At 55.7% G+C, this 18,240-nt stretch overlaps 1 protein-coding gene across 3 annotated transcripts in view; it reads right to left on the reverse strand.

Annotated features, from left to right (window-relative positions):
* Positions 1-18,240, reverse strand: part of DCTN1 (dynactin subunit 1) — a 50,147-nt gene that overhangs the window by 21,782 nt on the left and 10,125 nt on the right. For all 3 annotated transcript variants that reach the window (XM_083861388.1, XM_083861389.1, XM_083861390.1), the window contains exons 2-4: positions 15,346-15,591; positions 12,608-12,686; positions 10,126-10,157 (exon numbers count right to left, since the gene is read on the reverse strand). In XM_083861388.1, coding sequence (XP_083717514.1) covers positions 10,126-10,157; positions 12,608-12,686; positions 15,346-15,573 — 339 coding nt within the window. In that variant the 5' untranslated portion in view covers positions 15,574-15,591. The remainder of the gene's footprint in view (positions 1-10,125; positions 10,158-12,607; positions 12,687-15,345; positions 15,592-18,240) is intronic.

The following is an 18,240-nucleotide window of genomic DNA, read 5'->3' on the forward strand; positions in this document are numbered from 1 at the left end:
AATCCTGCTTTGTGTATCCTTCGAAGTTCTGGTCTCCTCCATGTGACGCCACACGTAGACCATGGAAAGCTGGAGCTCCAAGACCCCTGGGATTTGTGGCAAAGGGATGTTCTGGGATGCTCCAGCTGCTCTCTCCATCCAATCTCATCCATCCAATGGGGGATGGCTGGGCTCCCCTCCATGGTGGCACCTTCCTGTCCATCCATCTGTCCCCAGCTGGTCATCCCTGAGCTCTGGAAAAGCTGGTGACAGGATGGGACACGGATTTTCCGGTGTCTGGCATCGTGCCAGCCCTGGGAACAGAGGCTCCAACCCCACCTGGACCCTCCTGGATTCAGGATGCTCTGACTCCCCCTCTGGGGATGGATGTTCCACTGGAGTCCAGGCTCTGCTGTGTAATGCTGCTGCATCAATATTTGATGGAATTACAAAACCTCTGCTCCCAGGGGAGCACTGGGGGCTCCGAACTGGCGCGCTCCAAGATGGACTCAGTTTCTGGCAGCAGGAACTCTGGAAAAATCCTCCTGGATATCAAGGACTGGCTGTGGTGGGGTCAGTATTGCCTGCTGAATGTGGGGTCTCACAAGTCCCTCCTGATTTAGTTCTGCTCCAGGTGTGGGAATCCTGATCCAGGCAGGAGCAGCGAATGGATGAGCAGGAATGTGTGAATGTCACCTTCCAGCAGGCAGGACAGGGGAGGTGCAACTGGAGCCTTCTCCTGGATTCAGTTTCAAGGCTTCAAGTCTGAACTTCACAGATTGTGGCTGCTGCTGTGGAGGATTCCCAGAGTTTCCAGGAGGATTCTGACTGGCAGCAGCTCCTGAGTGGGGTAGGCAGCACCAGAGGTGATGCCCAGGCACTGACCCAGAGCTGGTCCACGCTGATTCCATCCCACCCAATTCCTGGGAATTTGGCCTCTCCGAGGCACCTCCCCTCTGCTGGAGCTGAGTCTCATCCCATGGCAACAAGACGAGCCCCTCAGGGTGTGGTTCTCTGGGATACTGCTGGGAATTCTGCATTTTAAACAACCAGCACCACCCAGCAGGTGCCCGGTCTCACAGGTGTGATTCCACGGGCAAGGAGAGGAGCAAGGGGAAAAGCAGGATGGAATCCAGGCGTGGGGCTGAGCACCAGCAGCCCCCACTCCCCACTCCAATGAGGAAGAGGGAAAGCAGCATCCGTGAAACTTTCCACGGGGAAGAGGATTAACAGGGACACGTGATGAGGAGCGTTGGTGTCTGAGCTCAGGGGAGGTGCAGGCGTAAGTAAATCAGGAGCATTTACTGCCAGGTACCAGCTCGGGTCAATTCCCTGCCATCAGCCAGAAATTCCCAGGATTTCTCTTTAAGCTGAGCAGTGACATCGTGGTTACACTAAAAATAAACATATAGGCCAGTGCCCGCGCTGTCACCTGCAGGAATGGCAGCCTGGCAGGGACCTGGGTACTGCCAGCCTCTGGGAATGCCAAAGGCTCAACCCAACAGCGTGGCCGGCAGGGAAACCAGGATTTTATGGACACGCAGCTTCCCCAGGGTGGGCACCGGTGGCACTGGAAGCAGGGATGGCACCGGCAGCAGGAACAGCACTGACACTCTCAGGCTGTGGGGATGGCACCAGCACGGGGGGACGGGGACAGCAGCAGGGATGGCACTGGCACCTCTGGAGTGGGGATGGCACCAGCAGCGGGGACAACACAGACAGCAGGGACAGCAGTGACACCCCCCAGGCAGAGGAGATGGCATCAGCATCCCCCAGGGCAGGGATGGCACCGGCAGCGGGGACAGGGATGGCATCAGCATCCCCCAGGGCAGGGATGGCACCGGCAGCGGGGACAGGGCCCCGGCAGAGCCGCAGAGCCGCTGCATTGGCCGGGTGACACGGAGAGGGGACTCCGGGAGCTCGGAAGGCAAAGCCAGCCATGAACCGATGCTCACCCACCGCCCCCCTCCTCCCCGAGCCCGTCACGCTCCCAATTACAGCCCGGCAGCATCAACACGGGGAAAACGGAGGGGGGGAAAAAAAAAAGAGCGAGGAGGCGGCCGGGAAGCGGGGATGCGATGCCGGGGGATGCGGGCGCGGACCGTACCTTGCGTGTGGCCGGGGCCTGCCTCATCGTCGCGCAGGGACGGCCGGAGCGGGAGGAGACGGAGCAGCGGGTCAGTCAGCACGGCCGGACACGGCAAATGGCCGCGCCCGCCGCCGGCCGCTCGCCAGGTCCTGCCCGGGGCTTCGGCGGGGGCTCAGGGGGTCCAGGGCAGCCCCCCCCGGCCGCGGCCGCTCGTCCCCGCTCCGCCGGTGGCTCCAACCACCGCCCCGGCGGCTCATGACATCACCGCGGAGGGGCCGCACCGCCGGGCGCTGCACCGAGCCGGGCGGTGTGCGGATGAGGATGGGGATGGGGATGGTGCGGATGTGATGCCGCGCTCGGGGAGGGGATGAGGGGGGGTTCTCAGCGGCTCAGAGCCCCCCGGGACAGCCCCCCGGGTGCCAGCCCGATGCTCCTCGGTGCTGGCGGATCCGTGGCTGCGTTCGCCATCCCCCGCCCCAGCCAAACCCGCCCCGCGCCGGCGGCTGCGAGCGCCGGGCGAATCCCCCGGGAGCGGACAGACGGACGGAGCGGAGCCCGGAGGGATGGACAGATGGACGGCGCCGAGCCCGGAGGGATGGACAGATGGACTATCTTGCCGCGCTGCTATCCAGAGCCAGCTCCGCACCTCCGGCAGGCACGGGCGGATTGCCGGGAGTTCAGGGCAGCCCTGCACGGCTGAGGGTGCGGAGAGACCCCCCCGGGCCTCGGAGAGCCCCTGCCCCAAAATCCCTGCCCTAAAAATGCCCCTGCGGAGCGCGCTGGGCACTCGGGGTGGTGTCCAGCACGTCCCGAGCCTCGCTGCCCTGCCAGGACCCCAAGAACTCTGCAGGGAACCCACAGGATGTCACCAAGCACCGTCTCCAAACTCTCCGTGAATCCGTGTCCTGCCCCAGGGAGTGCTGGAGACCAGGACAGCAGCTCCCATTTACATGCACCAATCTTAAATCCCATATATTATATTATCTTATATTATGTAACATGAACACAGACCTCATCCAGCTCCCATTCCAACTGTGTTATTTTACAATATTCCCACGCTTTGAGGGGAGAGGAGCTCAGGGTGCCCCAGGATCACCTGCACACCCAACACTCCACACACAGAGGGAATTTTACCCCCAGTATTTCCAGACCCTCAGCACAGTCCTGCCAATCTCCCAGAAAAAGCCTTTAAAGGCCTCTTTTTTTTTTCCTCGACATTCCCTGGAAGCAGCCCCCCAGAGGTTGTCATGCTGGGGACATCCTGTGTCCATCTGATCTGTGCTGGGATTTGATTCCTGAAAAACTCCTGGATCAGAGAATCCAGCAGCTGTGGGGGAAGTGTCCAAGGCCAGGCTGGATGGAGTTTGGAACAACCTGGGATAGTGGGAGATGTCCTTGCCCGTGGCAAGGGATGGAACTGGATGGGCTTTAAGGTCCCTTCCAATCGAAACCATTCCATAATTCTGGAGCCCCTCTGCTCTGGAGTCAGGATTGCTGGGATGTTCCCCTGGAGAAGAGGAGGCTCCAGGGAATTCTCAGAGCCCCTTTCCAGAGCCTAAAGGGGCTCCAGGAGAGCTGGAGAGGGACTGGGGCCAAGGGCTGCAGGGACAGGACACAGGGAATGGCTTCCCACTGGGAAAGGGGAGATTGGGCTGGGATCTTGGGCAGGAATTGCTGGCTGGGAGGGCGGGGAAGAGCTGGGCTGGAATTCCCAGATTTTCTGGGGCTGCCCCTGGATTCCTGGCAGTGTCCAAGGCCAGGCTGGATCCACCTGGGATAGTGGGAGGTGTCCATGGAAGGTCTCTTCTAACCCAAACCATTCCAGGATCTGCTCTCCCACAGCTCCCTCTGGCTGCTGGCAGGTGCTGGGGGCAGGGGAGCATTTCCAAGGGACATTTTTGGGAGCTGTGATCCCATCCCTTAACAAAGAAGCCCCGAGCTCCATCACCCTGAGCACCACAAACCCCTTCAGGAGCCAGAGCTGACACAGACCCAGGTTTTGGCATCATCTCCTCCCATTCCCACCAGCCTTCATCCAAACCACCAGGAAAAGGAACTCCTTTATGGAGCATTTCCAGCAGAAATCATCCTGGATCCGTGGCTTTAAGCCCCTGAATGATCCGAGTGCTGTGTCCATCTCTGGAGGAGCCACGTGCAGACTCACTGGATTTAAGTTTAAGATAATTATGGGTATTAGAGCTGCTCTAATGAACCAGCTCCTCTCCTCACACACAGCTCCACTCCCTAAATCCAGAATATATCAACTCTTCCCACACAAAGATCCAATAAATGCAGCAGCAGGGAGAAAATGCAATTTAACCCCAGGAAAATGGTGTCGGGTGCTTTGGGCTGTCCCTGAAACTTCTCAGGGATGGGTAAGGGAGGTTTTTTATCCTTAATCCATAAGAAGGAGTTTGTGGCACCACCACAAATGGGAGAATTCCTGGCTTTTGGGGGAATTGGAGAAGAGATGCCAGGGTTAACTCCAGCTCTTTTTCATGGGGTTATCTATTTGCAGCACCAGATGCTGCTCAGCTCCTGGCCTCAGAGAGTCACATCAAAACAACCACCAGAGACTCCCTTGGGGACACAAAGAACTGCCACAGGGGTGTCACACGGCCCAAGGAACAGCAGTGCCTGGAAAATCAACTCTGGGTTCATCCAGGCCCTGCCATGGGACCTGGTTGGGCAGCTGGGATGAGGTGGGTTTTTGGAGCTGATCAGATTATCCGTTCCTTTAAAGGATTAACGGGGCCTGGGGTGGCCCCTCTGTGTTCTACAGAGCAGCTGGGACCTGCTCCGGGCTGGAATGGGCCATCTGCTCCTGCCCAGAGACCGGGATAACACCAGGATAACAACCCGGACACTGACCCGGCTGCTCTTGCATGGAGACTGGGATAACACCAGGATAACAACCTGGACATTCACCCAGCCACTCCTGCATGGAGACTGGGATAACCCTGGGATAAGACCAGGATAACACTGGGATAACAACCTGGACACTGACCCAGCAACTCCTGCATGGAGAGCAGGATAACACTGGGGTAAGACCAGGAAAACATTGGGATAACAACCGGGACACTGACCCAGGCACTGACTGGTCACCCTGGGATGGGATCAGAGCAGGTGCCCAGCAGAGAGAGAGGTCCAGCCTCAGGATACACCACGGGAATCCAGCCCTGGCACATGGAATGCTGCTGGGAGGATGAAAGGAACAGGGATGTCACTGGAGGGGGACAAACCTGATCCATCCGAGAGAAAATCCCAGGGATCAAACTGGCTGTAGGGGACAGATGACCTGAGGTGACAGGACAGGATTTAACAGCAGGGTCACAGCACCAGCACATGCCACCTGTGGATGTGGCACTTGGGGACACTGCCTTGGCAGTGCCGGGGGAACAATTGGACTCAGTGGTCTCAGAGGGTTTTTCCAACCTAAATATTCCACAATTCCATGATCCCAGAGAGAGTTGGACCCCAGCAGCCCACCCCAACACCCCCCTGAGCGAGGCAGAGCTTTTGCTGGATCCTTTCCCTGCATCCTTTGGAGCCCCCTGCTCCCACCACAGCCCTGCCATCTCCGTGTCCCTGGAAGGTGACATCCACAACCCAGCATCACCCAGCACTGCAGCAGGAGAAGGGACGGGCCTGTCACCACCACAGACACATTGTCAGGGGATGAAGTCAACACAATCTGTTTCATCCCAAAAATTACCTGGGAAAGACCCTTTTCCTGCTCTTTAGCCAGATTTTGGGGTCCTTCCCAGCCAGCTTGGTTCAGGACAGAGGCCAGCACCTCCTGAGGACAGCCTGGACCTCCTGCTCCAAGAACAAGGACACCCCAACACAGTGTCACAGCCAAGGGACAGGACCCCCGTTGTCCTGTGGCCCCTGCTCCAAGCCCTGGGAACAGCAGGGCCCAAAGGCCAGAATGGCCACACCACTCCCAAATCCATGGAAAACAGGGAAGGATCACAGCAGGGGGGAAAGCCCATCTGGCAGCAGCTCTGGACGTGATTAAAGTCTATATTTGACACACAGGAGTTAGGGTAATCTCCGGAACGAGGATTTACCCGCTAATTACTCTCATTAGCCAGGTTCCTCCCCCCCCCCCCCCCCCCCCCAGATGGCACATCCCTGTGTGGGGCAGGGGGGGCTCTCAGGGTCATTAATGGCTGAAAAGGTTAAATAATGAGGGGACAGCAGGGCCTGGCACAGGGCTGTCCCTCAATGGGGACATCCCTATGTGAGGTGTGTCCGTGTGACCAGGACGAGGGTCAGGATGGGGACAGATCCAGATCCCCAGGACAGTGACAGTCACAGATCCAGGATCCTCAGGAGAATGACTGCCACTACAGTCCCCAGGACAGTGACAGATCCAGATCCTCAAGACAGTGACTGTCACCCAACCAGGATCCCTGGGACAGTGACAGTGACAGATTCTGGATCTTCAGGAGAATGACTGTCACTACAATCCTCAGGACAGTGATAGATCCAGATCCTCAGGACAGTGACTGTCACCCAACCAGGATCCCTGGGACAAGTTACACATCCAGGATCGCCAGGACAGTGACAGTCACAGATCCAGGATCCTCAGGACAGTGACTATCACACCTCATGATCTCCAGGACAGTGACAGTCCCAGCCCCATGATTGCCAGGACAGTGACAAATCCATGATCCTCAGGACATTGACAGTCACAGATGCAGATGCCCAGGACAGTCACAGATCTGTGATCCTTGGGACAGTGACAGCCCCAGATGCCCAGGGCAGTGACAGATCCATGATCCCCAAGACAGTGACTGTCACACCCCCATGACTGCCAGGACAGTGACAGTCACAAATCCATGATACTCAGAGCAGTGACAGTCACAGCCCCAGATGCCCAGGGCAGTGACAGATCTGTGATACTCAGGACAGTGACTGTCACACCCCATGATTGCCAGGACAGTGACAGTCACAAATCCATGATCCTCATGGCAGTGACAGTCACAGCCTCAGATGCCCAGGGCAGTGACAGATCCGTGATACTCGGGACAGTGACTGTCACACCCCATGATCCTAATCCCAGCCACAGCTCTGAGGAGACAGCGGGGACACAGCGGGGACACGGAGCAGCTGCAAACCCACCAGAACAAGGACGGGAAAGGAAGAACCCAACACTCCTAACAGAAATTTCATCCCAGCAGAGCCCCTTGGAGCTCACAGGACCAGGATGAGAGATCCACACAGACCCTGAAGCCTTGGGAACATGAAGAGACCTGGATTTGGGGGTACACAAGGAGGGGACACTTGGGGACAGGTGCTCCTGGCCTCTCTCCACAGACTCTCAGCAGATTCCACATTGCTCCTCTCCTCTGGACTTCCCATGGACAGACAGAGCTCTTTGGACCATTTTTCCACCCAAAAATCGACACGGAAGCGGCTGGAAAGCAAACCTGGACCAAAGGATGTACAGGTATCACCTCCCTCTCCCACATCTCCAGTGCCCACCTTGGCTTTTCTCTTGGCAAAATTACCCAGGGCGGGGGGAAAATCCCAGAATTCCTGCAGGGAATGATGATTTGGTGTCCCTGCTCATGGCAGGGGCATGGAATGAGATAGGCTTTAACATCCATTTCAACCCAAACCACTCTGGGATTCTTTGCCAAGACCTTTGGAGTTTCAGCTCATCCTTGCCCGAAAGATTTTTAGCTTCAATACTTGTCACAAACCAGGTGGGTTTGAGTGTCCCCAAGAGGAACCCAGGGACAGGACAGCCCTGAGAAGGTGCCACTCGTCCCTGAGTCACCAGAAGGGTTTAAGGTTTATAAAAATATCTGTGAGGGAACGGCCTCAGGTTGTGCCAGGGGAGACTCAGCTTGGAGAAGGGGAAAATTCCTTCATGGAAAGAGCTGGAAAGCACTGGAAGAGGCTGCCCAGAGCAGGGGGACAGTGGAATTTCCCAGCCCTTGCGCATGTGACGCTCGGGGACACCGCTTAGCGCCGGGGGGAAACTCGCTGGCCTCAGAGGCTTTTCCCACCCAAACATCCCACGATTGCACGTTGATGTGATGTCCCCTCCCTGTCTGGGAGCACATGCAGGGACGGCCATGCAGCGCTGGGATGGAGCGGGATGGGGACGGTGAGGATGACGATGGCCCCGGCATGCGGCCGCGCGCGGGAAAGGGACAAACGGCACCTTTTTGGGCTTCGCTCCGCGCTGCGTGAGGAGGGAACAGAAGGAATGTTAGACACACCCTGGAGGCTCTCCTAGGAACAAACCCCCCACCCCAAGGCTGCAGGAAAGGCAGGAGGGGAAATACAATCAGGGAAATTTCAGTAAATTAAGGAGAAAACAGCCCTGGAGTCATCCCCTCGCTCCGGATTCACCTCCTGCTCACCCCGGCATGGGATGTGTCCAAAGGGGAATAAATCATTTCATGGTGCAAAGACAGGTTAAAGGGATTGGGGGGCCAGGATCTCCTGGGATGCAGGAAGAAGAGGATGTGAGGACAAGGAGGAATGGTTTCCCACTGCTAGAGGGAAGGAAGAGGTGGGATATTGGGAAAGAATTCCTCCCTGTGAGAGTGGGAAGGGACTGGGATGGAATTCCCAGAGAAGCTGTGGCTGCCCCTGGATCCCTGGAAGTGTCCAAGGCCAGGCTGGATGGGGCTTGGAGCCACCTGGGATAGTGGAAAATGTCCCTGGATGGGCTTTAAAGTCCCTCCCACCCCCAACCATTCCAGAATTCCATGACAAACCAGCAGGAATGCCCCAGAACGCAGCCGCACAGGGAGCAGCACCTCCTGTCCTGACTCCTTCTCCACACCAGCAGCACAAAAAAATTCCAAGAACAATCCCCATTCCTTGATTTCAAAAACACTGAGATTTCCTAAATATTCTCTTTGTCTCCTAATGAATTCCAGGGTGGAATTAAACCAGGAGGAGCAGGCAGGGAAGCACATGGCGCACAGGCTCCAGCAGTGCTGGGGGTTGATGGATCACACCCCACACAGCAGGAAAAACCAAAAACCTTCTCAAATCCCTCTAACACAGGGCAGGGAATCCATTTCCATCTTCCTCTCTGGCTGGAGCTCACATTCCCTGGGATCTGAGCCCAGTGAACCCCCAGGTGCTGTTCCCACACGCAGCATCCAGCTCCACAGTGGTGCAGAGAGCAGAATTCCCACTCCTGGGAGCAGAATTCCCACTCCTGGGAATTATCCAGAATGGCAGCACAGGAGGCTGGGCTCCAGTGTGCCCCAACCCAGCCCTGCAGAAGCCACAGAAGGCCCCTGTCCCCACCATTTCTTGTCCCACACTGCCCACATCCCAGCTGGGCCAGTTTATCCCGATGGAAAATCCAGTTTCTACCCCAAAACACACAAACCCTCCCGCTCAGGATCACCCAGTTCCATCCCTGGTCCCCAGGAGGGGTGACCTGGGCAGTGCTGGGGAAACAGCTGGACTTGATGGTCTCAGGAGAGTTTTTCCAGCCTCAGAATTCCATGATTCCTCACTACCCTCCACCTTTATGGCCATTCCTGAGCACAGGAACCTGCTCCAGATTCCCATTCCTTAGGAAATATCCCTCACATTTGGGTACAACACATCCCTATCCATGTCCCAGGAGCCACTGGAGCTCCTGGATGAAGACACTCAGAGGACAAGGCCCTTAGAGCTGCCCCTGGATCTCTGTAAGTGTCCAAGGCCAGGCTGGATGGGGCTTGAGCAGCCTGGGATAGTGGAAGGTATCCCTGCTCATGGCAGGAGCTGAGGGGCTTTGAGGTCCTTTCCAGGATTCCATGAGGGCCAGGGCTTGAAGGAAGCAGCCAGGGAATGCTGCTGAACTCAGATCAAAACGTGTGACACGGGACCTGCACTGGATAATCCCTCAGGAACCAACTGATTCCTGGCCAGTGGCTGAAAATGGCTTTTTTTTACACTTTGTTTCCCACGAGTTTCAGGACAAATTCGCTTTTCCATGAGCATTTTATCCCATCAAAGTGTGTCCGTGTGCTCTTCCCGAAGGGATGAAAACCTCTCAGAGGTGACAAACTGCCGGGGTCACTCACCAGTTTGCTGGCCTTGGTGGCATCAAGGGAATCTGTGGAGAGAGCAGAAACAGAGCCATGAGCCTCAGGGACAGCCCTGTCCCCATCCCAGTGTCCCTGCAGCCAGAGGGCACCCAGCAGGGAGACAGGAGAATTTTGGGAAGAGGGAGTGAAGCAGAGTCAGGATCGGGCAGGAAATGGTGGTTTGGGGGAATGGGGAATTCCTTATGGGAGCTGCTGGCTGAGGAAGGCAAACACTTGGATACACCTCGGAACTGGGGCAGTTCCACTGCTCTCCTTGGGCTGAATCCCTGGATTTCCTGGATTCCTGAGGTACTGGCACAGGCTGCTCAGGGAGTAGCAGTCACCATTGCCAAGGGGGTTGAAACTCCTGTGTATGTGGCACTTGAGGACACAGAACTATGGAATGGTTTGGGTGGGAAGGGACCGTAAATCCCATCAACCCCACCTTGTGCCATGGGCAGGGACACCTTCCACTATCCCAGCTTGCTCCAGGGACACTTGCAAAGGATCCAGGGGCAGCCACAGCTTCTCTGGGCAACCTGTGCCAGGGCCTCATCACCCTCACAGCCAGGAATTCCTTCCCAATCTCCCCTTTTCCAGTGGGAAGCCATTCCCTGTGTCCTGTCCCTCCCTGGCAGGTGTGTCTGGATTCCCACCCTCGCCCAGGTGTCACCAGCAGCTCCTCCCGTGCTGGATCTGTGGCAGAGCCATCCCTGCTCCCCTCACTGCAGTGCTGCTGCAGCAGCTGCTGTTCCCATGGAAACCCTTGGCAGGCAACCACATCCCAGCCCTGCATCCCTGACAGCATCATCCCACACCCCACCTGCAGCCTGGGCTCCTCCTGCTCTGGGATGTCGGGATGGGAGGGCTGGGAATGGTCTGTCTGTCCCAACCCAGCACCCATCGTGTCCAGGGAAGGAGCTGGGGAGGGGCTGGAGCACCAGGAGCAGCTCAGGGAGCTCAGACTGGAGAAAAGGAGGCTCAGGGGGGACCCTGTGGCTCTGCACAACTCCCTGAATGAATTCTTGGAGCCAGGTGGGAGTTGGGATCTGCTCTCAGGGAACGGGGACAGGAGGAGAGGGAACAGCCTCGAGCTGTGCCAGGTTGGATATTGGGAAAATTCCTTCTTGGAAGGGGCTGTCCAGCCCTGGCTGAGGTGAATTCCCCATTCCTGGAAGGATTTAGTGCCCTGTGGACATGGCACCTGGGGACATGGACACTGTGGCCTTGGCAGAGCTGGACTCAATGGTCTCAGAGGGTTTTTCCCAACCCAAACAATTCCATGATTCCATGAGTCCCTGCCCTGCACCCAACCTGCCCCCAAACAGTTCCATGGTGACATTCCAAACTTGGGGACCCCTCTGGAGCACTCAACCCCTCCTGGGGCTCGTCAGCAGCCAACAGAGCCTCAGGAATTCAGGAATTCCTTTAATTCCTTTGCTGTGGCTGGGCTTGGGGCTTTTTTGGGGAGCACACGGGAACCATTTCTCCCCATGGACTGGGCAGGGATGGAGTCCCCATCCCCGGAGGGATTTACCAGCCCTGTGGATGTGGCACTTGGGGACATGGACACATGGCTGAGCTGGGGAATTCAAGGACTTTTCCAGCCTAAATGATTCCATGACAATTCCACGATTCTACTCCGACTGCAGCATCCAAAGCACAGAGCAAGGAAGGCTCCATTCCATTTTTCCCACCTAATTTTACCTCCTACTTCCTGGGAGAGGAGAAATCCCACCCACAAGCAACACCCACCAACCCCGATCCGTTAATCCCGATCCCATAAACGCTTCCCACACGGAGCTCCGGGCTTGGCACACGGAGCCGAGGGAGCAGCCAAGGCAGGAAACTGGCAGAGCCCCTTCCGGCAGCTCCCGGGATCCCGCGGCGCGTGGGGAAAACATTCCCAACAAAGCAGAGCTCAGGGGGAGGGAGGGAGGGAGGGAGGGAAAGCCTGTCTGGGCCCACGGCCAGGGATGGCGGGGCTGTCGGATGTGGGAAACGGGGAAGGAAAGCTCAGAGGAGAGAGGGAAGGGATCCTGCTCCCGGCTGGGAATGGGAAAGCAAAGAGCTGGAGACAGGGATGTTGCAGTTCCACAGGTTCGGGGGGTTCAAATATTCCATGATTTCCCCTTTCCTTATAGGAAGGATTTCCCAGCTTTCCAGGAAGGATTCCCAACCCCTCCAAGAGAGATTTCCTGTCTCTCCAGAAAGGATTTCCTATCTCACCTGGGAAGGATTTCTCACCTCTGCAGGAGGGATTCCCTGTCTCTCCACGAAGGATTTCCACTCCTCCAAGAGAAATTTCCCATTTCCTCAGGAAGGATTCCCACCCCTCCAGGAGGGAATTTCACAATCCTCTAGGAGGGATTCCCCATTCCCTTTAGGAATATTTTTCCCATCCCCTCCACTGAGGATTTCCACCTCTCTGGGAAGGATTTCCCACACCTCTGGGAAGGATTTCCCAGCTGGGCCATACCTCTCTTAGGGACCTTCATGGCAGCAGATTCTGGGGTTTCTGGGGATGTTGTGTCCGCTCCATCCTCAAACACTTGGATCTGGAAAAAAAACCACAACAACCACCCTTGCCCAAAATTCCCAAACAGGGAGACCAGGGAATAGATCCCTCTGGGAGTGGGTTCAGCAGAGCAGATCCCATGGTTTTGGCACAGATTTTTAATTTCATCCTTCTGGTTTTGCCATCAACCTTCCTGAAAACAGCCACACAAATCCTTATTTCCATTGGGAACAAGGAATATTCACACAGACAATGAGGAAAGTCAAAGCTCTGGATTTGACAGCCCGGAACATCCGTAAAAGATTCAGGGATTTCTCTTTGTGAACTATTTTTGGATACAGTTTTGCTGGATAAACATGGAAAATGAGGCTGGGAGGGATTAGATCCCTGAGAGAGAACCATCCTTGTGCCTCAGATCAGCACCTCCCAAATTGTTCCTGCAGGAATTTGCCTGATCCATCACCACCTCCCACCTGCGAGCTCAGCTTAAAAAAATCAAAATAACCTGGGAAGGTGTCAGACAGGAATTCCATTTTGGGAAGATCCCCAACACCATGAATGATGAAAATTGAATTAAAAGCCACAAGGAGACCAAGGAAAAGATGATGCCAAGGAAATCATGACACCTGCAGCCATGCAGGGGGAGAATTCTGAGTGGTCTGGGGGCTTCCCAGCAGGTACAGCCTAGGAGGGAATTGCAGAGCTGCTGGAGAGGTTGGGGACAGGGACAGAGCGGGGCTGGATCCAGAGTGACACTGGGAACTGCCACCACAGACTGGGCACATTGTGGCCACTGAGCTCCTCTGCCAGGCAGGAGCTGAAAGGCAGCTCCAGGTGATGCCAAAATCATCACCAGGGATTTCCACACACCAGAAGAGGAACAGCCATGCTTGGAATTGTCAGCCCAGGTAGAATCAGGGAAACCTGGAATCGCTTGGGTGGGAAAGGACTTTAAATCCCACCCAGTGCCACCCCTGCCATGGACAGGGACACCTCCATTGTCCCAGGTTGCTCCAAGTTCCATCCCAGCTAATCTTGGACACTTCCAGGGATGGGGGATGCATCCAGCCCCATCCAGAGCCTTGTGCCAGCACCCTCTGCCCCTGCCCAGGGGTGCCAGGGGTGGGGTCCCCCCTCTGTGCCCACCAGGTGGGAGCTGGGGGACACTGGGGACCCTCCCTGTGCCCCAGGGGTGGCTCAGGATCAGCTCTGGAGCTGCTGGGACAGCTCTGCAGCCACAGCTTTGCTCTGGGATGGAGGATTTGGGGGCTGTTTATCCATCCTGATTCCTGTCTCTGCTCCAGGTGTGCCCTGAGCCATTCCTCAGCTCTGGAATTTGGGTGTGGGGGTTGAGCATCACTCGCTGCACACCCGGCCCAGAGGACAAGGTGACAAAAAAGGGGAACAGCTTCCCACTGGGAAAGGGAAGATTTGAGTGGGATACTGGAAAGGAATTCCTGGCTGGAAGGGTGAGAAGAGGCTGGGCTGGAATTCCCAGAGAAGTTGTGGCTGCCCCTGGATTCCTGGCAGTGCCCAAGGCCAGGTTGGATTGGACATGCCTTGGAGCAGCCTGGGACAGTGAAAGGTCCCTGTCCATGGCAGGAGGTGGCACTGCGTGGGCTTTGAGGTCCCTCCTGGTCCTGCAGACCCAACTTTTTCCCTGTAAAGCCCTCAAAGCCTCTCCCAGCTGGCAGGAGAGGCTGAGAGAGAAGGACAAAGGAGCTGGGTCCATGTGTCTGGTTTTAATGGGGGGAAGTGGGAGTGTGGTGGAATTACATTTGGGAATCCCATGGTGATCCCAAGAGAGCAGCAGAGCTCCATCCAGCAATTCCTACACACCAACAACATTTGGGTTGGATAAAAACATGAAAAGCTTCCTGGTGAGTTTAACTCCAGCTCTGGTGGGTTCAGCTCTCTGTGTTTATCCCATTATTTAAAGGATGGGGGATCATTTCCCCTCATCCTGCCTCGAGCTGGTGACAAAGGGATTGAAGCAGTGAATGGCTGGCCTCTTCTTAAAGGTGTTTTCCAACCTCAGTGATTCCTGGGATCTCTCCTAGATGAGCCATTGCTGCAGCCTCTGACTACACAATCCAAAGGCTTTTCCAAAGGATGGGACAGCGAATGCTGGGATGGACCCCAGGACCCAAATGCCCTCATTTTGTGCTCAACCTCCCTCTGTCACCCAATCCCAAGGTCCTGGCAATAAGAGGTCACGGGGTGGGACACAAAACCAGCCCCTTTGTGCCAGGGAGGGGACAGAGCTGGCCTGGGTCTGGGGGGCTCTGGTGTCACCTCTGTGCCCTTGGAAGGTGACACAGGGAATTCACCTGGAGGATGTTTGCTCTGGAGGGAGCTCCTGGCTCCTGCTGCAGCAAATCTCAGCAGCTACACCCACACCATATGTTTAACCTCCTTCCAGGTAAACACGATTTAATTAAAATTCCTTGGATCTGTTTGCAGGTAAACATCCGAGATCAATCCCAAACTCCACCTGCTGCAGGTGGTAAATCCAGGGCTGGGCACTTCACTGGGAAGCAGAATGGAACAGCTGGGAATTCACCATGCTGCTTTCATTCCAGGACCTCAAGGCCTGTGCAGACCATGAGATCCCACCTGGGTTTGGACCGTGTGAGAGATGGAGATTCCCCAAATCCTCAGGGCTGTTTCCCTGTAATTAACAATGGGATCTCACCCACCTGGGACTGCCTGACGAAGATGCCGTGGTTCTCCTCGCAGGTGAAGTATTTCCTGCCCTGCACTGTGCCGTCGTTCTTGCCCTTGGCCTCGTCCAGGATGACCCCGACCCATTTCCCGGTGGCGAACAGGGTGGCCCCCACGTAGGCCACGGTGCCGCGGTGCCCTTTGCCGATCACCTCCACGCGGGAGCCCACCTTGAGGGGCTTGCTGCCGCCGTCAGAGCTCATCCTGGGCGTGCTGGAGGCCTGGGGGAACAGGGGACAGCTTGGATCAGACAGCTGGCATGGACACAAAGGTGGGATATCAGGGTGGTTTGTTTCCCTCCGTCCCCGCTTGCCTCCTCCATCTCTTTTTTATTTGGGGTAATTCCTTCTGCTCTCCACAAACCATGGCATGGCCACCACCAGTGGCTCACAAACTAGATTTATGCCCTTTGATAACATTTTTGTAAGCCTTGGTGGGGAAAGAAAACCCACCACCTCCTCCATCCCTTTTTTATTTGGGGTAATTCCTTCTGCTCCCCACAAACCATGGCACGGCCACCATCAGTGGCTCACAAACCTGATTTATCCCCTTTTATAACATTTTTATAAGCCTTGGGGGAAAAAAAACCCACAAGAGCAGCACAGTCGATCAGCCTTAACTATCTTTTCCCATTTTATCAGCATTCCCTTGGTTATTCAGGCTGGGAATTTTGTGGCTGTTTGGGACACAGGTCATTGTGCCATCCCTTCACATTGTTGGGATCTGGTGGCCTCCGTGCCCAGACTCAGGGTATCCCACCTTGGAATGTGGGTGGGAAAGGCCAGCAGCTTTCCAGGTGGGATTGTCATTACCCACAAGAGAGGAAACGGCCTCAGGTTGTGCCAGGGGAGGTTTGGATTGGATATTGGGAAAATTCCTCCTGGGAAAGGCTCTCCAGGCCAGGGCAGTGGTGGAGTCCCCACCCCTGGAGGGATTTAAAACCTCAACAATTCCATGATCCTGTCATAAACCTTACATCCATATTTATATTTCAGAGGGCACCAGGACACTCCAAGTGTGACATCCTGGGTTCAGGTGGGGTCACCCAGGTGATCCTGGGGCAGCAGTGAGGTGATGGATGTGAGGAACTCCATGGAGACCCTCAGGATTACTGAAATCCCGGGGAAATTTGTTGGGATCCACCCCCAATGCTCTGCAATCAGCCTGAGGAAAACAGATTAATAATGGAATTCCAGTATGATTTAGGTGGGAAAGGACCTTGAAGCCCATCAAGTCCAACCCCTGCCATGGGCAGGGACACCTTCCACTACCCCAGGTTGCTCCAAGCCCTGTCCAGCCTGGCCTTGGACACTTCCAGGGGTCCAGGGGCAGCCACAGCTTCTCTGGGCACCCTGTGCCAGGGCCTCCTCACCCTTAGAGGGAAGGATTCCTTCCCAATCTCCCCTTTTCTAGTGGGAAGCCATTCCCTGTGTCCTTTCACTCCAAGCCTGTGTCCAAAGCCCCTCTCCAGATCTTCTGGAGATCCTCAAAACCCTGACACTTTCAATCCCACTGCCTCTATCCCAGAGGGGACAGGGATGTTCCCTTGTCCTGCTCAGCTCCATCTCCCTGATCATCCCAACCTCCCAGCAACCCCCAAAACGGCACCAGTTTGGCGTTTCCCCCACCCCGTGTGTCACTGGTTCTGGTCATTGTGCAGAAATGCGGAGTTTTGGTCGCTCTGGGCCTGGATTCAGCCAAAGAATCTGCTCTTTATCCCAGGAAAACAGAGCCTCTTTCACCTGGAATGGCTGGGAAGGCCCTGAGGACAAACCTCTCCCACACCACAGAGGGTTTGGGAGATTCAGGGAATCCTCAGCCTGTGGAAGAACCCAGGGGACTTTGGAAGCTCCTGGAATCCTAACAAACCACCCCCTTCCCTTGCACATCACTTCCCGAGGCTGGAATGCAGAGTGAACCCACCGAATTTGGCGTTTTGTGATTAAAACCAGGGATAAGAGTTTTCCCACAAGCCCAAATTTCAGGTTTCATCCAAACACAACTGGCAGAAGTCACAAAATAATCTCATATTAAGACCCCAAATCCATCAAACAACAAAGAGACTCAAGGCCTCAAGGGAAAAATCGATGCTCCAGACCCAAATATCTCCCAAATTCTGGGAGCAACACCCTGGAAAATCGTGCTCCAGGTGTTATGGAAAATAAGAGCAGAGGCCCAAAGAAAACAAGAAACCCAAAAGAAAATCCCAAATCTCCAGTAAATGGGAAGGTTCCTGGAACAGGAGTTTTTATCCCTCCTGGTGTCCATTTGGCACCTGCAGACAGGTAAGATCCCTTGGATGTGACACATTCCAAGCCCTGAGGGTACCTCAGGCAGTGGGAAGCCATTCTCTGTGTCCTGTCCTTCCATCCCTTCTCCCAAGTCCCTGTCCAGCTCTCCTGGAGCCCCTTTAGGTCCTGGAAGGGCCTCTGAGTCCTCTCTGGAGCCTCCTCTTCTCCAGGTTGGACATTCCCAGCTCTCCCAGCCTGCCCCTGATGGACATTTGCCAACCAACACTAATTTCACAGAAACTTTTCCCAAGTCTTTTGCACTTGGAAAAAGAAGGAGAATCCAGAATGAATCTCTCCCACCGCATCCCATCCCTCAGGACCAGGCACTGAGTCTCCCTCCACCTTCTGTCTCCAATTCACCAGAAATTGGTCTGGAAGCTCCAATGCAATTGATAAACCCCCAGCTGGAATTCCCACAAAGATTCAACCCAACGTGATTAATCCAGGTTTTACAGGAGGAAGAACTGTCCTTTCTGGTGGGATGGGCATTCCCAGGCATTGTCCCAGCCAGGTGACAGTGGCTGGGGATCTGGTGGCCATCCCAGGAGAGATGGACACACCTGTGGTCACACTTGCTGG

Source organism: Zosterops lateralis, assembly GCF_965231275.1.
Source record: "Zosterops lateralis genome assembly, chromosome: 5".
Classification (NCBI taxonomy): Eukaryota; Metazoa; Chordata; class Aves; order Passeriformes; family Zosteropidae; genus Zosterops; species Zosterops lateralis.